At 52.4% G+C, this 23488-nt stretch overlaps 1 protein-coding gene across 22 annotated transcripts in view; it reads right to left on the reverse strand.

Moving 5' to 3' along the window:
• The window catches only part of RASGRF1 (Ras protein specific guanine nucleotide releasing factor 1), a 306382-nt gene that overhangs the window by 34895 nt on the left and 247999 nt on the right, over window positions 1-23488 (reverse strand). For 10 of the 22 annotated variants that reach the window (XR_013395851.1, XM_077940098.1, XM_077940099.1 and 7 more), the window contains 9 exons: window positions 17236-17484; window positions 14887-15260; window positions 12746-12871; window positions 10937-11107; window positions 9940-10046; window positions 9317-9429; window positions 6956-7016; window positions 2284-2387; window positions 764-848 (listed from right to left, as the gene is read on the reverse strand). Coding sequence is in view for 21 of the 22 variants with exons in the window: in XM_077940098.1 (XP_077796224.1) it covers window positions 764-848; window positions 2284-2387; window positions 6956-7016; window positions 9317-9429; window positions 9940-10046; window positions 10937-11107; window positions 12746-12871; window positions 14887-15260; window positions 17236-17484 (1390 nt within the window). In the remaining variant the exon portion in view is untranslated. Of the gene's footprint in view, window positions 1-763; window positions 849-2283; window positions 2388-6955; window positions 7017-9316; window positions 9430-9939; window positions 10047-10936; window positions 11108-12745; window positions 12872-14886; window positions 15304-15535; window positions 15633-15802; window positions 16735-17192; window positions 17485-23488 lie in introns of those variants that run through there. The other 12 variants (XM_077940094.1, XM_077940092.1, XM_077940095.1 and 9 more) reach the window with 4 other exon arrangements.

Below are 23488 nucleotides of genomic sequence, written 5' to 3' on the forward strand. Positions count from 1 at the left end.
CATGTGAACTTAGTGTGCTAATCAGTCAGTCCAGACGCTTTGAGTCGCTTATGCCAGGCCAGTTTGCAGGCCCAGTGCTTGGTCCCATCTCAACAGTTCTTCCCCACGAAAGCTGGGGCTGGGAGGTCTAGAGGAGGGGGCTGGAGGAGCTGGATATTGGATCATCTTGATCCTAGCTGGGGACATTCAGGAGCCTTAGTCTCGCTCAGCACGTGGCCTCCTAACATTAAAGAGAATTAAACATTCACCTTCAGGGTAGCCGAAACAGCCAAAACATTAGGAGATTCTGAGGGTTCTGGATAATGTATGAATTAGAGGGAAGCTGTCTGCCATTTGATGAGGTTAAAAAATAGGAAGCATAGCAAGGTCTTCATTGCTTTCCTTCTAATCCTTCATTCCTTTCTGTTCTCTTTGCCGCAGACTCCCCAAACACCCTGATCCGAGGAGTGACCCCTCTTAGGAATCACAAGTCCTGGGTGAGGGCTCGTGGCGAGCCAATGCTGGGCTGAATGTCTTTAGATGACTGCCCAGTTAATCATCCTACGACCATTCTATGGTCAGCCCCACTTAATAGGAAAAGAGACCGAGACCGAGGTGAGGCAACCAGCCCAAGGCCACATGGCAAGGGGTGGCAGGGCTGGAGAGGACCCAGCAGTCTGGTTCCAGCCAGGTGTATAGCCCATTCTCTACCCAGCCTCTTGAGCATCTTGCCAAAGAAAAACCTCAGCGAGAGAAGCGGTCCCATCCATACATCCATACTCACATCATTGAAGTGCTTGGTGGTTTTCATGATATAAGGGGTCCTTTCATTCTTTTCCAGTTTCATCCATCCTTGTCCGAAGAACTCCCTGTGGGAAGTAAGGGGAGACCCAGGTGGAGGAGGTGAGGTTTGCCTTGCTGATTTCATTGCTCCATGCTTTTTATTTTATTTTTATCTTTTGGCTTTTTGAGGCTGTCATTTTGGGGGAATGACTTTCTGCAGAACCCTGGAAGGAAGGAACCCTGGGCTGAAGTCCAGCTCTGCCTTGCCGCAGCTGTGTGGCCTCAGACAAACCCTTTATAGAGCAGGGCTTCAGTTTCCTCATCTGTAAAATGGGAATAAAGACGATCGTTTCCTCACAGGGTTACTGGGAGGCTGAAATAAGGTGTGGGAAGCACACACCTTATTGTGAGGTACAGTGGAAATAATTTGTTACGAATCTTGTTTTCTGACAGGGAGAATTCACATTTTAGTCATTGCAGCAGCTGGTCTGTAGGATGAGGGAATAGAAGGCCCTAAAAGGGGGCAGATAAAAGGCTTAAAATGCCTGCAAGCCAAGCCACAGGCTCCTGACATCATAAAGTGACAGGGAGAGGGGACCTTGGCAGAGCCCTGTGGGCAGAAGGGGCCAGGGGAGGTGATCTGTGTTTGAAAACATATCCCGCTTCTCCTCCTACAGGGACATATCAGGAATATCAGCTGCTTCTATGTCCAGGAGATGTGACAGGTTTCCAAAGTGCCGACGCTCTCTATTTACACGAGGCAGCACCCACGCTGGGGAGGGCTGCGAGAGTGCCAGGTGGAGCTGAGGCCAAAAGCCCCTCAATCATTCAAATCCGGCAAGCTCGATTTTGGGAAACCATTCTGGGACCATTGTTAGGAACTGAGACATATTTGTTACAAGGATGCTTACTGTAGCGATAAATATAAAAGTGGAGACTGAAAACACCCTTGTGGCTTAGTAACACACTGTTAGAGAATGCTGTGTACTCATTAAAAATAATGTTTACAAATGCCATTTTGGCATAGCGTCAGAGGAAGGAAGAAGGATACAAAATTATAAAAGTAGAATAACTGCAATGAACACCAGGGATGACTGAGGCCAGAGCAGGTAACAGCAGGCCTTGAGGCTTCTTCAAAGTCCACATCTGTCCCCTAAATCAGCTCCTGGAGGTCACTGGATCCACACACGCACCCACGCTCATACCTGTGTGCACAGTTTCTCACAGGTACGTGTGCACACACACACGAACACATGCTTTTTTCTAGATACTGTCTTTCTAGGAGCTCTGAGTTAGAGATGACTCTAGAAAAGTGTGTATGTGCAGCTGACAGGTAAGGAGAGAACTTGGTGGGCAGGAACAGAAACAGGCTTCTCCGTCATTCTGCGGACCCAGGCACTATTGTTTTAAGCTGTGGAGGGTCCGCACAGCTCTGGAAGTTCACTGTATATGCTTCTGGGGTGCTGTCCAAGACAGTGCCTGAGGAAGCGGGGGGAGGCAGGTGCTGCCTGCAACACTTACTCATAAGGAATCTTCTTGAAGACGAGGTGGTCTAGCAGGGTCAGCTGCTCCGCAATCTCTAGGGCCGAGTGGTTTTCAAAGGGCTCAGCCTTCACGCCTTCAGCCTGGTTTTGAGTTAGGGGAGCAAGGTTTTGAGTTAGGCCCACAACGAACACCTCCTGGATTCTCAGCTGCCTCTCTGGGGGTTTCTCCCCCTCGAATTTGGTGGGCGGGTGGATGGGGTATGATGCCACCTCGAATCTGGTGGGCAGGTGGATGGAGTATGATGAGGGAAGGTGGAGGGAAGGGAATGGAGGGAGATGGGCCCCGCCCTGTTGTGCTGGTGTGTGCAGCCCAGTGCTCGGACCACCCTCACCCACCCTGCCAGGGAGCTCCCAGCACATGCATGAGACAACCGAGGTTTCCAGATGTGAACCACTGGCCCAAGTTGCTAAGCTGGAAGTGGGCTGACTAGGACTGGAGCCCAGGTCATCTGACTCCAGGCTGTGCCTGGCCACTCCCTTTAGGGTCCGCCTGAGCCAACAACTGGCTCTATACAATTTCCTTTTGAAACTAGCAGGTGTGGACTCCCAGGCGTGATTAGCTCCTGGGATGGTCCTGTGCTTAGAAGACAGCTGACCCACCTTAGTCCTGGGCCTTAGTCAATGTCTCTGGTCCCCAGGGGCCACCCTTGGATACTGTCATTAAGGGTGTCCACTACTTGGGCCCTATGATCAGAGATCTTCAGGGAAACGTTAGCCAGGGGACAGTGGTGCCCACGGCAGGAGATGGATGAGAGGTGGACATGGGGAGGCCAGTGTATTGGGCACAAAGGCCTCTTGGAAGGTCTGCTGGATCTGAGTGAGGGGTGCTGGAAGGCGGTGGGTAAAGGGACAACTATGTTGGTCTTGGGAGGAGCCTGTTAGGAACAAGAATCCTCCCCCATCACCACCTCAGGACCAACTGGGCCACACAGGAGGAGAGGAGAGGGGTCAACTCCTCGGGCAGCAGGTGCTCCAACAGACGACTGTCTCGTGTGCCTCATGCCTTCGCTTTCTCATGCTCACTTCACTCTGTCCAGAAATCCTAGTGGGCTGGGCTGAGCACCCACAAGCAGCCCATCTGCTGGGTCCCAAAGGAAGTGGGGCCATCCCTCCTAAACTAAGTGTCTCCCTTCCTCCCATTTCCTCCTCAGATGAGCACTGAGGTCTGCACCAAGGCCTCGCCACATGCCGAGACAGAAAGGCAGGAAACACGGGCCCTGACCTCAGGGACCTCCAGCCTAAATGGTTCCAAGTCATGTGAACGGAACGAGGACCGTGGAGGAAAACAGCCTCTCTGTGTCCGTGTGGGTGCTGTGTGTGTGGTGTGTATGGGGTGTTTGTGGTGTGGGTATGTGTATGTGTATGTGTATGTGTGTGTGTGTGTGGTGTGCCTGTGGGTGATGTGTGTATGTGGTGTGTGGTGTGGTGTGTATGTGGTATGTGTGTGTGTGATGTGTGTGTGGTGTGGTATCTGTGGTGTGTATGTGGTGTGTGTGTGGTGTGTGCGTGTGTGGTATCTGTGGTGTGTATGTGTGTGTGTTGTGCGCCTGTGTTGATGTGTGTGTAAGTGGTGTGTGTGGTATAATGCGATGTGCATGTGGTGTGTGTGTGTGTATGTGTATGCATATGTGTGGTGTGGTATGTGTGTATGTGGTATGTGAGGTTGTGTGCGTGGAGTGTGTGGTGTGGCGTGTGGTGTGGCGTGTGGTGTGGTGTGTGTGTGGTGTGTGTGTGTGGTGTGTGCGTGTGAGTGATGTATGTGGTATATGTGGTGTGTGTGTGCATGGTATCTGTGGTGTGTGGTATCTGTGGTATGTGTGTGTATGTGGTTGTGTGTGGTGTGCACCTGTGTGGGTGGTGTGTGTGTATGTGTGGTATGTGGTGTGGTATCTGTGGTGTGTATGTGGTGTGGTGTATGTGTGGTGTGTGTGGTATGTGTGTATGTATGTGGTGTGTGAGCACTGTGTTTGTGAAGTGTGTGTAGTATGTGTGTGTGTGTGGTGTGATGTGTGTTGTGTGTGTAGAGTGTTGTGTGTGTGGTGTGGTATGTGTGTTTGCTGGTTGTGTGTGGTGTGGTATGTGTGTTTGCTGGGTGTGTGTGGTGTGTGTAGTGTGTGTGTGTGTAGTGTATGTGTGGTGTGTGTGGTATGTGTGTTTGCTGGGTGTGTGTGGTGTGTGTAGTGTGTGTGTGTGGTGTGTGTTTGGTGTGTGTAGTGTATGTGTGGTGTGTGTGGTATGTGTGTTTGCTGGGGGTGTGTGGTGTGTGTAGTGTGTGTGTGGTGTGTGTTTGGTGTGTGTGGTGTGTGTTTGTGTGTGGTGTGTGTGTGTGTGGTGGCTGTCAGTGAGTTTTTCCTGGCAGAGCTGCCCTGGGCAGGGAGGGGTGGGTACAGAAACCAAGGTGCAGGAGTATGGATGTTGGAGGACATGAAGCCTTTGGGGATGTGGAGAGGAGAGTGGCAGGGCCACTGGGATGCCAGGTTGTAGTGAGAGGACCCAGGCAGGGGATCCCCTGTGTGCTCACAGGGAGGGGACCCTCAGCTTCTGAAGCAGCTGAGTGAATACAGGTGGGCAGCCCAGCCACCTTCCCATCTGAGGGTACCTTCCCATCTGGTGCCCTGGGGTTGGGCTGAACTGACAGGGCCAAGGGTAAGCTCAAGGAGCTGGGTGGCTTATGGCCCAGAGGCCCAGGCACTGTGGGGCCCAGAGGCCTGCACCAGAACCAGTGGCCAGAAGAGGCGTTCTGGCCAAGGTGGGGTAGTTGGCTCCTTTCCCTGGGGTGGCCTGGGAAAGAGGGTGACCCTGGAAGCAGAGGTCAAAAATGACAACTTCCTCCACCTTTTATAGGCTTTTGAAAATCCTCACTGTCTCTAGTGAGGCCGCGGGGTCCTCTCAACCCAGATCTGCCCCACACGCGCTCTGGGGACAAGAGCGGGCAGCTCAGCGGCTGTTTGTTCTGGAAGAACCTCAGGCTGTTCACGAAGGAACAAGGGGCCCTCATGCTCTTGAGGGGTAAACATTCCAGGTGGGCCTCTTCTGGGAAACAGGAGCAGAGTGCAGTCAGCTTCCCTTCAGCTGCCAAGAGGAGCACTTCTGTCCTGGGGTTTACCCAGCATTCTGGCCCCAAAGGGTCAGTCTGGAGGAAGTAGGGTCTGGGCATCGTCAACTTCCCTGCCTAAGGAGCACGTGTGGGTTCCTGGGGGCCCAGCCCTGCAGCGCTGCTCTGGGGGCAGAGTGTGGGCAGAGTGCTTACAGCTTCATAGGTGCCCTCACCACTTTCAGGAACCAGGAGGGCAACATGGGAGGAGTGGGGGCAGCAGGGGCCCAGAGCCTAGAGTCCCAGGTCCTCACACTGGCTACTTCCAACAGACTGAAGGTCACTCAGCCAGCAAGGGGCTGAGCCAGCATGGCGCAATCTCTGCCTCTGGTGGGGGTGGTGTGGTCAGAGTGAGTCTGTCTTGAGCATCCCTGGCTGCTGTGATGCAGGGGCCAAGGGCTCTGGGGTGGCTTGTGATGGTATTCTGGGGTGCATAGCACTGACTTGGAAAAAAGTGGGCTGTAGCAGGACACTGGAAGTGCACAAGACCATCATTCCCTTACTCCTTGTGGAATGCCACGATGAGCTTGGCTTTGTTTGTGGTAAGCACAGCTCTCTCTCTGGGGTCCCATCATTTCTGGGCAGGTGGTGAGCTGCAGCCCGACTTCTGAGGATGAGGCAGTGTGGTAGATGGAATGAGGGAGAGTTGTCACTCTGGAGTCAGCCAGACCTGGGGTGAAGACCAGCTCTTACACTGCCACTAGGGCCTCCCCTTGAGCCTTCAGAGGGAGCATGACCGTTCCAACACCTTTTTTTTTTTTTTTTTTTTTTTAGATGGGGGTCTCACTCTGTCACCCAGGCTGGAGTGCAGTGGCTCGATCTCAGTTCACTGCAACCTCTGCCTTCTACGCTCAAGCAGTCTTCCCACTTCAACCTCCCAAGTAGCTGGGATCACAGGTATGCGCCACCATGCCTGGGTAATTTTTTTGTATTTTTGGTAGAGATGGGGTTTCACCATGTTGCCCAGGCTGATCCTGAACTCCTGACCTTAAGTGATCTGCCCACCTCGGCCTCCCAAAGTGCTAGGATTACAGGTATGAGCCACCGCGCCTGGCCTCCCTCTCACATCTTAATTTCAGACTCCAGAACTACGAGAGAATAATTTTTTTTTTTTTTTTTAAATGAGACAGAGTCTCCCTCTGTTCCCTAGGCTGGAGTGCAGTGGGTGATCTCGGCTCACTGCAACCTCCGCCTCCTGGGTTTAAGCGATTCTCCCGCCTCAGTCTCCTGAGTAGCTGGGGTTACAGGCACCTGCCACCACACCTGGCTAATTTTTGTATTTTTAGTATTAATGGGGTTTCCCCATGTTGGTCAGGCTGGTCTCCACCTCCTGACCTCAGGTGATCTGCCCACCTTGGCCTCCCAAAGTGCCGGGATGACAGGTGTGAGCCACCGTGCTCAGCCCATTCCTGTTTTTTTAAGCCACCCAGTTTGTGGTATTTCTTCACAACAGCCACAGAAAATGAATACGGGTGATGCCTGTGCTGGATCAGGGGTCCTGGGTAGGAGGACGGGGAGGAAAGCCTTGGAAAGCAAGAGGGTGGGCCCGGCTCACCATCTGTGTGATCTCCTCCAGCGTGATCTGGTTGTCACCTGGGTCCTCCTGGGTCAGAGTCCTAGGCAGGAACGAGAAGGCATAGTGAGCCCCACTTCACTCCTCTGCAGCCCTTCCCCAGCTCGGGCAGCCCCACATGGCCTCTGCTCTTACGCCCCCCTGTCCTCGTCATCCCCATTGCCAGGAGCACCCTTTCCTCTTTGTCCTTCACTCTCTTCTTCCTGATGGTTCTGACCCTCCTGGCTGTGGGAGGTCCCCTTCTGAGGCCCTCTCAGCCCCTGGGCTTCCTGCATCTGATTGGGTGGGAACGGCCTTTCTGCCACCTCAGGCAGGGAGCCCTTGAGGGAGGGACTGTGTCTGATTCAGCCCCATAGCTCTGGTGCCAGCATAGGACTGGACATTCAGCAGGCGCTCCTGCGAGCACATGGGTGACGGGATGCATGAGAGGAAGGAAGCACAGGGAGCAGGGAGGCAGTATGGCAGCCACAGGCCCAGAGGAAGGACTGCAAGGATGGAGTTGGGATTGCAGAGGAGAGTGATACCCATGGTGGGGAATGAGGGTGGAGCCTCAAAGTCAGGCCAAAGTGCCTCACGCTCACGGTGATGGGCTCAGAGTCACAGCTGGTGAGTGCCAACGGAGGCTGCGGACACTGGAGAACCAGGTCTGGGCTGCATGGGGACAGTCAGGTCTGCAGGCCTGCCGGAGCTGCAGGGAGTGGCTCTCTGGATCAGCCTGGCAGAAGGCATTGTCATGTATATCTTACAGCTGAGGAAATGGCCCCTCAGGGAACTGCCTCACCTGGGGTCCCGCAGCTGGAGCACGGTGGGCCCATGCTCCAAACCAGGGCAGCCAACTCCAGAGCTTGCTCTTTCATCGCACCCAGGGAACAGGCTCCCCTCCGAGGGTGGCTTTGATCAATATGCTCGCTGGGGGGCTCCACACACTCCTAAGGCCTCCTGGGAGGATGTGAGCGGTGGTTGTGTGCATGCACGTGCGTGCGTGTGTGTGTGTGTGTGTGTGCACACACTCTGGCCTCTGTACTGAAGATGGGGAGGTCTGAAAGAGATTTAGGACTGTGAGCCTGAGGGAAGAATGCGCCCCAGCATGGGGCCTCAACGGCCTGGCTGGGGAGGAAGACTGGGCACTCTGGTCACAGGCAGGACTTGGTGGAAAGTCTGGGGAAGCTGGGGCCAGGCAAGAGGTGAGGAGGAAAGGCCAGGGCCCAAGCCCTCACACCTGGGCTGGGCTGGGAGCAGACAGGCTGAGTCGGTAGGTGCCCGCCACCCACTGAGCAGCTTGTAGAAGTGACACCTGTGATCTCACCCCAGCCTTGAAGTGGGTGTTATTCACCCATTTTATGGATGAGGCTCAGAGAGGGGCCTTGCCCAGTTCACATAAGTCACTGGCTGAGCCAGCTCAGACATGGGGCTGCCTGACCCTGACCTCCGCCAGGAAAGGACAAGCACGGGTTTGAGGATAAACAACTTAACTGAATTCGATTCAACAGGCACTCCCTGAGCACCTACAAATCAGGCCTTGCCAGCACTGTTTAATAAATCTCTGCAGTGATGGCAGTGATCTACACCCTGTACTGTCCAATGTAGGGGCTGCTAGCCACATGTCAGGGGTGAAACTGAGGCTGCTGGGCTCATGTCACTGAGGAGCTGAACTTTAAATTTTATTTAACTTTCATTAAGATTTAAATAGCCAAAGCTGGGCACGGTGGCTCATGCCTATAATCCCAGCACTTTGGGAGGCTGAGGCGGACGGATTGCCTGAGGTCGGGAGATCGAGACCAGCCTGGCCAACATGGTAAAACCCCGTCTCTACTAAAAATAATAATAATAAAATTAGCTGGGCATGATGACAGGTGCCTATAATCCCAGCTACTGGGGAGGCTGAGGCAGGAGAATTGCTTGAACCTGGGAGGTGGAGGTTGCAGTGAGCCAAGATCGCGCCACTGCATTCCAGCCTGGGTGACAAGAGCGCAAAAAAAAAAAAAAAAAAAAAAAAAAAAAAGAGTTAAATAGCCTTGTGTAGCTAGCGCCTACCATATTGGATGGCACAGGCTAGACAGGGGGTAGCAGCTGTGGACACACATGCAGAAGTGTGCTGGGTTCTTGCTTCGAAGAGATCAAGGTCTGGCACAAGGTAGGGAGAGAGGAAGGAACGACAAATGGACTACCCAGGCTCGAGCCTGTCCCCAAGAGCTCACCTCTACCCCAGCACTCCTACTTGGGGCTGTCCTTGACAAGGGCGCTCTTCACCTCCCTGGCCTCTAACCAGCCCACATAGAGTCAGAAGGCAGGGCTCCTGTCGCAGCAGGCAGTCCTGAGCCAGGAACCAGGTACTGCCTTTACCTGATGATGTTGGCTGCAGCCTTCCGCTCCTGGGTCAGGAGCTCCGGGTCGTGCATGACTTCTTCCAGGAAGCCGATCACCTTGCATTTGAGCTCATCGTTGGTTTCAAAGTCCTGCCAGGAAGGCGTGATGGGTGGCTCTGGTTACTGTTTTTGAGCTGCTCTGAGGTGGTCTGGGCCCAGGCCAGAGGAGGGAGCTCCAGTTTCTCTTCTGCCCAGGGCAGGCTGACCTGCCTCATTTCCTTTCTGCTGGCTTCCTGGCAGGGCATGAGAGGCTCTCCAGGCCTAGAGAATCTTAGATAAAAGCACTGGGGCCAGACCAAAGCCCATCCTTCAGCTGGCTGCACCCCTGGGCCAGGGAGGCACAAACCTACCTGTACCCCTGCTACAGGCAGGGTGGATAGACAGAGGCCCATTGTCCCTTCCTTGTCCTTGGTTCCCTCCTAGGGAATCTGAGCAGTCCTCTGGGAACATCAGGGTGGCACACTTGATCTCCCTCCCTCCTGCTGCCCCACTGCCAGCCATCAGCTCACTCTGCCCGCAGCTGCTTTTGGAAGGCAGCTGGTTCCTGGGGCCATTGCCTGGTGGTCCCCAGCAGCCTGCCCAGGGAGGGCTCCCACCCACCTGAGAGTGCTTGGACACCCAGTGGCGGAGCACGTTCAAGACACGATTGGTGGCTGCTCTGCGGATCACAAACTCCTTGTCTCCATTCCTCTGGTCTGGGGGAAACCCTGGCAGCATGCGTGGCAGAGGGGAGAGAGGACAGGTGAGGACAAGAAACAGAGCTTGACACTAGCCTGGATTTGCCTCTGGGATCTGGCTGAGCTGGGCTGAGAGGGTCATGGGCAGAGGGATAATAACATATTTAACAACTAGTGTCTGACCAATAGCACAGATGTCATGGCTTCTCAGTGGACATGGTCCATGCATGCCCAGCCTCTTCTAGACCTCTCCATCTTTCAAGAGCTGCTGGAAGGTTCAGGCAGCCTCCAAAGACAGAGCCATGCAGGCCATCCCCAGGGACCAGAGCTCACGGGGGCCCCTATTCCAGTCTCTGCTGCAGGACCAAGGCTGCAGAAGTGGGAGGTGGAGCATGGGGGAACAGAGGTTCCCATGGGCGATGGGCTTTATGTTGAGTAGAAGTTGGCCAAGTAGCAAAGGGTGACGGGTGGGAAGGAAGGGGCCTCCAGGCAGGAGGGTCGGCACTAGCAAATGCCTGCAGGGTGGAAGTTTGGGGGTGGGATGGATGGCATTCAGTTGGGCGCTGGAAGAGGAGGGTGCAGGGCAGCCTGTGCCCTAGATGTGCAGTGGCCCTGGCTCTAGGTGTGGTGTTCAGGCCCTGGGTGTGTGCACAGCCCCAACCAGTGCAGAGAGGTGGGGATTGTGACCCCACACCTCCATAAGTGGAAGGCGGTGCCCAAGTCAAAATAATGATTCAGGAAGCTTCGTGTCCAGTGAGTGAGTGAAATCAATTGAAGCAATTTAACAGGACCCACTTGTGCCTTCAGCAGCACACCTTAAACACCCACAGTAGAACAAGTCCCCAGGACCATGCCGGTTATCACCTGCCACTGGGGTTGACCGTGGGGAGGACCCTGTGAGCGGAGACCACCCCACATACCTGCACTGGCTAAGGACATCCTCCGGTACTTCTCCTTGTTTGGGGTGCCCTCGTTGGCCCCCGCGGTTGCTATGGCAAAGGCGGAGGCAGCTGACAAGGCACTGCGGTTATTGTCCAGTTCGCGACAGGAGGTCATGACGACTCCGTTGTTATAGGAAAAAAGCGGGAACTCTGCAGAGAGGAGGGAACCAACCCTCAGCTGTCCCCAGTCCCAACTCCTCAGGCTGTTAGAAAACCAGGGGTCCCGAGGCTAGACCAGCGTCAAGAGCCAGCAGGCTGTGTCTTCAGGGTACGAGGGCATGTCGGGTGGTGCTGGTTTGTGTGTGTGGGTCTCTCTGTGTTAGAATCTTTGGGGAGAGTCACACCACAACACCCTTAGGGCTGCCCCTTCAGAAGCACCCTCCTGCTTCTGAAGAAGGTCTCCAGTCACCCCTTCCATCTCTCTGCAGCTCTCAACCCCTTCACTTCTCAGGTCCAGCTGGGCACGGGCCTGCCTGAGGGCAGCGTCATGAGTTTTCTTACTCTCTCAGTCTACTTGGGATTAACACATAACCTGTTCAATGTCTGACATCCATAACAATTCATACTGATGGGCTCGTGGGCACAGTGGGATGGAGAGAGGATGGCTCCTGGAGTCCAGTCACCTAAGTTGAAATTCTCCCTTATTCCCTACTAGCTGTGTGACCTTGGGTAAGTTATTTAACCTCTCTGGGTTTCAGCAATCTCCTTTGAATAACAGGCATAAAGCTTCAAAAGGTGGATATAAAGATTAAAGGCGATAACATAGATGAAAGTACTTTGTATTAGGTGAAAAGCTATATAAATGCTATGGAATATCATTGCTGTTAGTAATAACAATAATAATTTTTAGTAGTAATGACAGGAGAAGCCTGCTCCTGAAACCTTTGGTTTCATCTTGTCTCTGGAAAGCAATCCAGACTAAGACAAAATAGCAGTATTTATGCTGTGAGGCACAGATGATTTATTTTAAGGACTCACAGCTTATTTCTGAAATTTGGCTCTCCTAAGCTCTGTTCTGTGTGTCTGAGCAGCTGTGGCAGGGCTGCAGTGCGTTTGGGCAGTTTCTCTCTCAAGTTCGATGACCTTGCTACCTATTGGGTTTCTTTTGAAGGCCTGGATAGTGGGGAGTTCAGGCTGCAGGCTGCCCTTTGCATGTGAGAGCAGGGGCATTGGAGAAAGCTGTGTGAGGAGGGGCTGCCTGGGAGGTGGGTCCCCTGGGAGCTCTCTCTCACCATTGGGTATCTCACAGCCCCCTTGTATAGGGGAAAGGGCTTTATGAAAACCAGAGACCAAGACTGCTTCTCAAGGACCCTTCAGGATCAGGAGTCTGAGACTGCGGGTGAGCAATGTCACCGCCTCTTGGAGTCTTTCCCCTTATTTGAAAAACCTGGCCTTTCTGCAAGGTTGTCAAGATGATGAAAGGGGCCTGCGCAGAGCCTGACACGCAGTTCAGGAAGCACCTTCTGAATCAGGATCTTCCATGCATGAGCCCTAGATGCTGAGCTTCCCTGCCCACCTGTGCTGGGTGGGCTCAAGGCAGTCTTGTTTGAAGTTGGGAGAGTGACTTGGTTGAGTTGAAGAGCAGGATCTACCCAGCCAATGTTCCAGTGCCCACAGCCCCTTCCCCCGGGGCGGGGCGGGTGGGTCATGAAACATCAGAAAAGTTACTGCTCTTAGGAGCCACTCATAAAGCATAAGGGATGACACCCACTTGCCTGGACTCGACTTGACCTGCTGCCCTCTCCCAAACTGGAAATCTATTTGTGGTTTTGAATTGGTGCATTGTACCTGAAGAATTTTTGCTTTTGACTGATTTGGGTGTTGTTGGAGATTTAGTTGGTGATGTTTCAGTATCACCATCATCACTCTGGTTTTGATCAGTATCTGACTCCTCTCTCACGGAGACTTCTGAGCCTGGGAGAAAAGAAATAAATAATTTTACTTTTCTCAATTTTAATTTTAAAATTTAAATATCTGTTTTTAAAATTATGTCTATAATTTACTGAGGCAAAACAGAGTAAGCTTGCGATACAGCTGCTGAAGAAAGTTTAACAGCTTTGTTTCCCACAGATCTTATCAGAACCTTTCTCTTGCTAATGAGCACTGTCAATCTCCAAGATGGCTTTTGCTCTACCAGGGCTTCTCCAACCTTACCAGACACACCCGGGGATCTTGTCAGAATGCAAATTCTGACAAGATCGGGGATCTCAGGTGGGGCCTGAGAGTCTGCATTTCTAACAAGTTCCAGGTGATGGCCTCTCTTTTTTTTTTTTTGGCGAAGCTTCTTAGTTAAGGTCACCATCTGCTCCAGTTTTCCTCTGCTTTTTACCTATTGCCCCATGCCCCTGGTTGCTCTTAAAAAATGTCCTGTCTCGGACAATTAATTATAGAGGCTTCCTAATCTTGGGAGACTCATGGTCCACACACCCTGGGGAAGCTGATGAATTATATTAAAAGCGTAGGTCTGGCACAGTGATGTCTTGGTCAGAAACTCTTAACTGCTCTGGGCCTCAGTTTTCCCACATAGAGAGTGGATGTAGTTGCATCTGACCTTGAGAACCCCCAAAAAGCCACAGGTCTTCTCTTTAGACAATAATGTCCACATGCACACACACATGCACACACATATTTATACATACACAAATACACATATACACATACACACACACACACATACACACACACAGTTTGGCACACAATTAGGTTCATGGGCTCCTGGATCACCAATCAAGAAGCCTGGTACAAGTTAATTTCTCAGGACTGCCTTGCGTTACATTTCAGAATGTGAAATTATAAAATTTCTGGTAGGCCATTTCCTTGGTTACTGACTTTCAGTTGCACGCATCACCCATTAACTGCATGTGCCACAGTGAATGTTACTTGGTAAGAAGCATGGTGGAGGATTTATCTCACCCTAGCTGTGCCCTCTGCTAGGGGTGCCCTCTGCCTTCCCTCTTGACAGCTGAGAGGAGAGAAATCCTTCCCTCTTCAAAGGCCTTCTCCTCAAAGCCTGGGGCATCTGACCAGCCCTGGTTTGCACGTGGGTGTGTGCACATGCTCTCATGTGCTAACCAAGACAACGCTGGTGGCACCCAAGATGTGGCCTGATCAGATCTAAAACAGAATCAGGCCTGACACTTTTAGAACGGTCAGGAAAAACCGTGAGAGTGGGGAGGCTCCAGCCTGTCCTGGAATTATCTCCAGCCTGTCCTGGAATTTCTCCAGCCTCTGTCTCACACCCAGCATTTCAGGTCTGCCTGGCATTCAGCTGTCCCCGAAACACACAAGGCCTTTCTTTTCTTGCTCCTCAGTCATTCCTATCCTGTTCCCATGGTCTAGAATGTTCTTTCCTCTTGGTAAAAATCAAGATCCAACAGTTCTTCCAGGAAGCCTTCTATGACACCCCCAATGGTGTTCCCACCCCAACCTCTGTGTCCCTCGAGCATCCCCCTATCACACGCCATTCATATCAGGTGTCCACATTTCAGTGTCTGGTCTGAGTCCTCAGCCAGACTGAATCCCAGTGGGCAGGTGCTGCTGACGACCTCTTCTCTCCCGGGCCCTGAATGGTCCTGGCCCAGGCCCCGTCCTCTGCAGACATGGACAAACACAGGGATGCCACAGGATGCTGTGGTCAGGGCAGAGGGATGCCTAAATTGCTCACGATGGGAACTGACACTCATCTAAAGTGTGGTGATGCCCTGGGAATTTCTGCCTGCCTCCCGCCGCGCCCTAGGCTCCCACATACGGCTACCTCTCTGCACCGCCCAGACTCTGTGCTGCCTCCACAGTCTGCCTGGTGGGACCCCCAGCCTCTCCCTTCCTTCCCCATGGGAGCAGGAAGAGCAGCCCCGAGGCCTTGCTGGGCCAGGCTGAGCCTCAGTGGGGCTGGGAGGCTGGGGGGCAGCTCCGACGGCATGGCCACTCACTCTGCTTGCTGAGCACTGAAGGGTCTTCGGGCTTCTCAGGGGTCGTATCGCCCTCATCTGGAATCTTGTTGGTGAAGCTGCTGGACACATAGAGCTTGCTGGTGTCCAGTGTGGCCTTGCTGAAGGGTGACATGGCCGAGTACATGCTGGTGTAGCCATTGGAGTTGCAGCTGAGGGCGGCCAGGTCCAGGGCCTTGCCGCCGGTGATAATGGGGATGTTCAGGGAGAGCTTCCGCCGGCGGCTTGGCGAAGATGTCTTGGTGATGGACAGAGGTGGTGGCGAGGAGAACTTGCGGGTGGCGCGCGGGGACTTGGGGGGGTCACCGTACAGAAGCTTGTTGTTCTGGCCACTGGCAAACAGAAGCTCCAGCGACCTGTTGGGAGGGCGGGAGTGGGGGTGAAAATGACAGCGTAGGCCTGCCTGCCCTCCGAGGCCTGGGGGCCATCTCCAGCGGGGTTCAGAGTGGCAGCAATGGCTCCAGCATTCTCATGATCCCTGAAACCCAAGCCTGAGCTGATCTTCTGAGCAGGGACAATGTGATTAAATGGCCCGGGGCCAAGGGTCCTGCTTTGGGTGGTTTGGTCAGAGGATATGGGGCTTCTATGCTCTGCCCCCCACCCCCTCAGGGCAGCAGCTGCAGCATCTGACCTGAAGTGCTAAGGGTCCCCTGACCTGCAGGCTGTGTAAAACCCCCCTCCGTCCCACACAGGGCCTGCTCCCGCCTACACGCTCTGGCCTCATCTTTAGAGAGGTCCTCAGGCGTGGTTTGTGGAATGAGGAAGCTGAGGCTCAGAGACAGGAAATGACTCATCTGATGCCTCCTACTCTAAACCCAGGGTCCTTTCCACCTGCCATGAGGCTTGAGTGGCCCTATATGCAAACTTAGGGGGATGGGAAGCTGAAAATGTCCCTTGCTATCTTCATGACAGGGCCCCACCTCAGGCCAGGCTGGAAACAGGTTACACATCCAGAACAACCATAGCTTGTTTCATCAAGGCTGTCTGCTCCACGTTGCGCACAGGACAGGATTTCTCTCTTAACCCTCACTGCTGCCTCAGAACGTAGGCACTTTTAGTCTACAGGATAACTGTAGGAATGTCATAGGCAGGAAACTGAGGCTCAGAGAGGTTAAGGGACTCAGCCAAGGCCACGGGGCTGAGAGCAGTCTCTGAACCAGCCTCTCTGTTCTATAGGGCACTGCTGCTGGGCCCCTGGGAATGATCTCAGTGACTTTTAGGGGGTGAATCCATCCTGCATAGGATGTTTTCTTCTGCTTTCTCAGAGCCCTGGGAAGCGGATCATTGAGGTTTCAGAAGTTCAGGGCAGAGAGGCAAGATGTGCCCTGCCCCAGTGAGTCCTGAGATGGGGGCAGGAGGAGGGAACAGAAGAGGGAATGGGTGTATTCTGGGTCGTTGCATTGCTCTGGCAGCAGAGGTGTGGGTTGGGGGACGAATGGTGAGGTTCCTGGGGAGCCCTGGGGAGCCAGTGTGATTCAGGAGCTCTGCTCCAGGCAGCCCTAGAGCTGAGGCTCTGGCCTCATGTCTTGCCTAGGGTGTTTTGGGCTGGGGCACTCAGAGAGCCTCTGAGCCTCTGAGGGCTGGGATGGGCTGTCCACAACTGGGATCTGGGTAAGTGGCCTCTCAGAAAAGATAATCACCTACCATTCCTGGACGGGCTCCTCCTGGAGCAGTGAGGCCCATCAGGGGCCTGAACCAATCCCTGAACTTGACCTACTGCTCGGCAGCCTTGACCAAGTCCTTCATTACTCCATGTCTCTCGGGAAGCCAAGGCTAAGGTGGCCTGCATTCCTTATGTTGACTCACCCCAATTAGGCCAAAAAGGGCTCCATCGTTTCTCAGAGTAGGAGGTGGTCCAAGCAGAGCAGGGGTAAGATTCCTTTCTCTCTTCCTTTCTTCCTTCCTCCCTCTCTCCCTTTATTTTTCTTTCTCCCTCTCCCTCTCTCCTTCTGTCCTCCCTCCCCTCATTTCCTTTCTCTTTTTTCACCAAAGGAAGCACTGTCCTTTGATGAGGGTGGGACCCTGTGCTTCCAGGAGTGGGGCTAGGAGGTGAGAGCACCCTCCACACCCCAGGATCCCTGCAGGTGGAGATGGAAGAAGCTGAGACCGAGCAGTAGCACCAGACAGGTGAGCTATCCCTACCTCTCTGCAGAAGGAAGCTTGGTTCCAGGGGAGAGGGGGCAGTGGTGGTGAGCATCACACAGCTCCCCAGCACGTGTTACTGCTGCTCCCCCAGGGACTTTCCGGGTCACCCCCAACCCCGTGCATGCTCAGTTTTCCTCCAAGACGTGGAAGCTCTGTGGGCATAGGAGGATAGGGCACCTCAGCCACCTGGCAGGTATGGCACTGATAGGCTTCTTGTAGATGGTAATGAGCTTGTCCAGGACCACGACGGCGGTGGTGAAGACCCGGTAGGAGTGCAGGAAGGTGTTGAGGAAGTCGATGCTCAGGAAGCGCAGGTCTGTCAGCCTCTCCAGCAGCCGCTCCACGCTGGCGTAGCGGATCTGAAGCACTTTGCAGGAGTTCATGGTTTTGCTGAAGCGAATGTCAACATCATCACAATATAAGGAGGCGTCAGACCTGAGAGGGGAGGAAGGATGCAGGTGACGTGGGTCTAAAGGCATCTGAATGGTACCCACCAGGCCTACTCATCACTGCTTCCCCCACACACTGACAGCCCAGGATGGTCTTATTAAGAGAACAAGCTTGGAAAGGATGACATTGAAGGAGGGTACAACTTCGTTTTCCCAATATCCTAAAAACCCTCCATTATAAAACCCCTAGAAGTACAGGAGAAATATTACAAACTTAAAAACGTGTTGTTGAGTTCACAAGATACAAGGAACTCTGTTCACACAAACGTGTACATGGATGGGGTGCAGTGGCTCACGCCTGTAATCCCAGCACTTTGGGAGGCTGAGGTGGGAGGATCACTTGAGGTCAGGAGTTCGAGACCAGCCTGGTCAACATGGCAAAACCCTGTCTGGTAAAAATACAAAAGTTAGCTGGGTGTGGTGGCGCATGCCTGTAATACCCGTTACTCAGGAGGCTGAGGCACAAGAATCGCTTGAACCCGGGAGATGGAGGTTGCAGTGAGCTGAGACTGTGACACTGCCCTCCAGCCTGGGTGACACAGCAAGACTCTGCCTCGAAAAAAAATGTGTGCATGAATGTTCTTAGCAGCATTATTCGTAATAGCCCCAAAGTGGAAACCACCCAGGTGTCCATCAGCTGATAGGTGGAAAAACAAAATGTGGTCTATTCGATCTGGATCTGCTAGCAGCTGCCAAGATGTGAGGACAAAGGGGCTGAGATGGGTGTGAACTTGCAGGGGTCTTGTTTCAGCTGCTTGTGAACTTGAGTTGAGGTCGGCAGCCTTTACAGGGCATAGTGGGAACCAGTGGCCCTGAAGGTTGCTGTACCACATAGCGCCCTCTGGTGGTTAAACCACTGGAATCGTGTTTTATTGGTCATCCAACGGGAGCTATCAGGACTCTTCAGCAACTGTGGGTTTTCATTTTTTTGGACATTGTGAGTCTTTGTCATCATGTTTTACTTTTTGTTTTGACTACCAAGAATCTTAGAATCAAATATAGTGCTCATTTCTTTTTATTTACTTCTTTATTTTTTGTTTGTCCTTATTACATACTGATGGCTGTATCTAGTTTTCTTTCTTTTTTTTTTTTTTTAAATGAGGCAAGGTCTCATTTGCCCAGGCTGGAGTGCAGTGCGGTGGTGCAATCATGGCTCACTGCAGCCTTGCCCTCCTGGGCTCAAGCGATCCTCCTGCCTTACCCTTCCCAGTAGCTGGGATTACAGGTGCATGCCACTATGCCTGGCTAATTTTTGTATTTTTTGGTAAAGACATGGTTTCACCATGTTACCCAGGCTGGTCTTGAATTCCTGGGCTCAAGTGATCCTCCCATCTTGGCCTCCCAAAGTGTTGAGATGTCAGGTGTGAGCCACTGTGCCCAGACTATCTAGTTTTTTCTTTTCTTTTTTTTTGGAAATGGAGTCTTGCCCTGTCACCCAGGCTGGAGTGCCTCTGCCTCCACGAGTCAAGTGATTCTCCTGCCTCAGTCTCCCAAGTAGCTGGGATTACAGGCACGCACCACCATGCCTGGCTAATTTTTGTATTCTTTGTAGAGACGGGGTTTCACCATGTTGGCCAGGCTGGTCTCAAACTCTTGACCTCTTGATCCACCTGCCTCGGCCTCCTAAAGTGCCGGGATTACAGGCGTGAGCCACTGCACCTGGCTCACCTGTTCTTTCGAGGGTATCTTCTACCTAGGAGTGTAGATAGTGCTCAGAGGAAGCGAGCAAATGGACATAGCCTCCCTTTCACACTATCTTTCTTAAATGCTTTTCTTTGGAAGCATTCTTGGGATTTGAAATAAACAAACAACTTTTACTGAGCACCTTCAATGAGCAGGGTGGGGGGATTTCTTTTTAGGATGAGAACAATATGGAAAAAGCACAGGGCCTGAAAGGATACTGCAGTTCAAAAAGAGACCATTCCAAAGAAACCGAGGAAATGCTGCCTTCTAAGTTAGCTTTGCTGCAAGACACAAAACGTTTTAGAAAACTCCCGATTTGGTTTCCACCAAGATTCAGGAAAATATACACTGCATCTATGGGACCTCGAGAAGCAACCATGAAGAGGGAGTAATCTGATGTCAGAAGGATTTCCTGGATGTGAAAAACAAGAGTGCTGAATTGAAGGCTGGGATGAATTCAGGAAATGGCAGATCGGACAATCAGAAAATCAGAGTGGTCTATTAAACACATTTGTGGAAGTGCCCTAGAAATCAGAGAAGGACAAAGAGGATGAAATGAGAGAACATGGAAGCAACACAGAGTGGACAGAGAGAGGACCTCTCACTACTGTGAGACAAAGTAGCAAACGAGAGAAGCCACGCCTGCTCATTTCTGCTCGACGGCATAACTCCACAAGGCCCCCGACTCTGTGATGATGTGCAGCTCTCTGGAAAGATGCTTTGAGGACAAAGCAGGCCAGAGCATATGGCCTCCCAGGTCTCTTGCCTGAGTCTCTATTCTCCCTACAAGATAAATGACCCTTGTCCTTGCCTTTCCCAAACATAAGATGACGTCTGATGGGGTTAGTGAGGACGCCTCTGTCATCTCTAACCAGATGTATTCTCATGCCCAAACCTTTATGTGATTCTGCTTCAATGTCTCTTCTCAGCAAGTCTGATGTGATTCTGCAGGTGCTGAGCCCCCCACCTGCATTTAAGCTGGCTGAAACACTGTGCTGGGATTTGATAGGACCTCCCTGAAGGGCGGCTCCCGGGCTGCCGGCCTCCGTCGACAGTCCTCAGGAAGGCTTCTAAAGAAAATAAACCTGTATTCTTTAAAAGCTTGATCATTTTTCCTTTAGTCAACACTAAAAGTCTCAAAAGGAAGGCGAGAAACTGTGAAGAAGCACTAATAAAAGAAATACTGGGCTGGAGGAAGTGCCTGGGACAGCAACATCGAGTAAGGGCGACGTCCAGCCCTGGAGGCTGAAGGGGTTCAGGAACTGTCTCTCAAATGAAGCCAAGTCATTCCCACTGGGCTGCATGTTTCAGAGGGAGAGGACAGCCACTCCCACATCACGATCCCAAAGCATCCAGCCCAGGCCTGGCATCCAAATAGGGATCATCTGATCCCTCTGGCAAGGGTTTGCTTCTAGCACCTTTTCTGTGGGCTCCTGCTACTGGAGGGGGAAGAGAAAGTGAAGAAAAGCCCCCGCATTCTCTACTCCTTTTTTTTTTAAGACGGAGTCTCTCTCTGTCACTCTGTCACTCAGGCTGGAGTGCAGTGGCGCCATCTCTCCTCACTGCAAGCTCTGCTGCCTCCCGGGTTCACGCCATTCTCCTGCCTCAGCCTCCTGAGTAGCTAGGACTACAGGCGCGCGCCACCATGCCCGGCTAATTTTTTTTTTTTTGTATTTTTAGTAGAGACGGGGTTTCACCATGTGTTAGCCAGGGTGGTCTCCATCTTCTGACCTCGTGATCCACCCGCCTCGGGCTCCCAGAGTGCTGGGATTACAGACGTGAGCCACCGTGCCCAGCCCCTTTTCTGTTTTAAACCTCACAATCACTGTTGGTTCCAGTGCCTCTGGTAACTCCAATATTCTTTTTTTTTTTTTTTTTTTTAATTGAGATGGACCCCTGCTCTGTCGCCCAGGCTGGAGTGCAGTGGTGCAACCTTGGCTCACTGCAACCTCTGCCTCCTGGATTCAAGTGATTCTCCTGCCTCAGCCTCCTGAGTAGCTGGGATTACAGGCGCCCACCACCACACCCAGCTAATTTTTTGTATTTTAGTAGAGACGGGGTTTCACTGTGTTGCCCAGGCTGGTCTGGAACTCCTGACCTTGTGATCTGCGCACCTTAGCTGCCCAAAGTGCTGGGATTACAGAGTGAGCCACCGCACCCGCCCTCTTTTTTGTTTTTTTGAGACAGAGTCTCACTCACTCTGTCGCCCAGGTTGGAGGGCAGTAGTGTAATCTCGGCTCATTGCAACCTCCACCTCTGGGGCTCAAGCGACTCTCCTGCCTCAGACTCCTGAGTAGCTGGGATTACAGGCATGCACCACAATGACTGTCTAATTTTTTGTATTTTTAGTAGAGATGGGGTTTCACTGTGTTGGCCAGGCTGGTCTCGACCTCCTGACCTCAATTGATCTGCCTGCCTCAGCCTCCCAAAGTGCCAGGATTACAGGAAAGAGTCACCACACCCGGCAATATCCCCAATATTCTGTAGAACTATCCTGGACTTCAGCTTCCCTGTCTGTAAAATGGGAGGGTGCATTAAAGTAGGCAGACTGGTGGCAGTGGCCCAGGGCTATGCTTTCAGACTCAACACAAGAGAGTGCTGTGATCCATTAGCAATGTCTGCCAGGGGCTTTGGATGGGAGATGACTGGCTTGAGTGCCAGATACTTGCTATCCCTGCTAGAAAGTGTATTCAGTGCCTTAGAATGTGAACATTTTCTCATTGGAAATTCAGATCTGCTTCTCTCTGATCTTCCAACACTTCTTGATGAATGCTCCAAGTGGTATTCCTGTCCCCCAGGCATCAATGACAGGCCTTGCCTGAAGGGAAAAGGACTTTTTCTTTTTTTTCCCAGGGACAGTGCCCCCACCTTGAGTCTACCTGCCCTTGAGGTCACATGTTGGGGCAGAGCCTCAGCCCCAGGAGCCTGGCAGGTGGAAGGAGACTTTTCAGTTTTGGGTTGCTGGTGGCTGACCTGAGACCCTGACCACTACATCCACCCACAGAGCTGCTGTGGTAAGGCCTGGATGCATCATGTTAGGGGCTAGTGGGAGTACTTGGGACACGTGCGGTGTATGCCTTTGTCTTGCAAACCCAAAATCAGGATGCTCTTGACTCACAGTCTGAGAGCAGGGAACTGTGCTAGAAACTCAGCATGTTTTGGGAGACATATGGGAGGAATACCCCCAACTCCCCGCCTATCATCCCTACACCTTTCTCCAGCTGGGCTCTCCACTCCCCACTCTCCCCATCAGAGTTGCCAGCAGCGGGGAGCCTGCCACTCCCCTGGTTTGTCTCTATCACCTACAGAACAAAGCCCCACTCCTCGCCTGTCACATTACTGTGATCTGACCCTTGCCCACTGCTCCAGCCCCATCTTTCACTACGTCGTGTGGATCGCTATATTATTTAAGAAAGTCAAATTGGGCCATAAAAGTAAGAGAAATAAATAAGGAAGACAGATGAAGCTAAGTACAGAAGACTTACACTAGACATAGTATACCAAGGAGAGCACCTGCATGCTGAACATGGGAAGGGACAGAAGGACCAAAGGCACTAAATAGCCACAAGGCGCCAAATATTGACGCTATGCTTAATATTCATGAGGCATATGGGACATTCAATATTTATTAGGTCTTAAGTCAGCCACCTATTGGTGATGGCTATTCTGACCCTCTGTGTCCCCTGCCCAAGAAATGCAGAGAAAGTTGTAGCTGTTCTCCAGGTGAACTGATGGCTGCAGCTGTGGCCAGGCACTCGCCCCTACACCGGGGAGAGGGCAAGTCTGTGCCACTGGCCCAAGTGTTTTCCATCGCATGGGCTCCTTGGTTCAAACTGCACTCCATCAGCAGCTATCCCATTTCCTTTCCCTGGTGTCTTGCTATGTGTTTGTAATTGATACACCATTAGCCAGGTGTGGTGGTGCACACCTGTAGTCCTAGCTACTTGGGAGGCTGAGGTGGGAGGAACACTTGAGCCCAGGAGGTTGAGGCTGCAGTGAGCCGAGATCACACTACTGCACTCCAGCCTGGGTGACAGAGTGAGACCCTGTCTCAAAAACAAAATCAATACTCTAGGCCCCAAAATGAAGCATCTTAACTTAGCCTATGAATCTGTTCCAAAGCCTCTAGAATAGTTTGTCTGGTAGTGTACTTGGAGACCACAACTGCATCAAGGTCATTGCCTTCATGACATGTCACTCTCCCCAACCCTGCACTCTCCCCAAACACCATGCACTTTTTTGCCTCTGAACCTATGTTCATGCTGTGCCCTCTTCCCAGAATGCCCTTCCCCCTCAGTCATTTAGCA

This window comes from Macaca mulatta, chromosome 7 (assembly GCF_049350105.2).
Source record: "Macaca mulatta isolate MMU2019108-1 chromosome 7, T2T-MMU8v2.0, whole genome shotgun sequence".
Classification (NCBI taxonomy): domain Eukaryota; kingdom Metazoa; phylum Chordata; class Mammalia; order Primates; family Cercopithecidae; genus Macaca; species Macaca mulatta.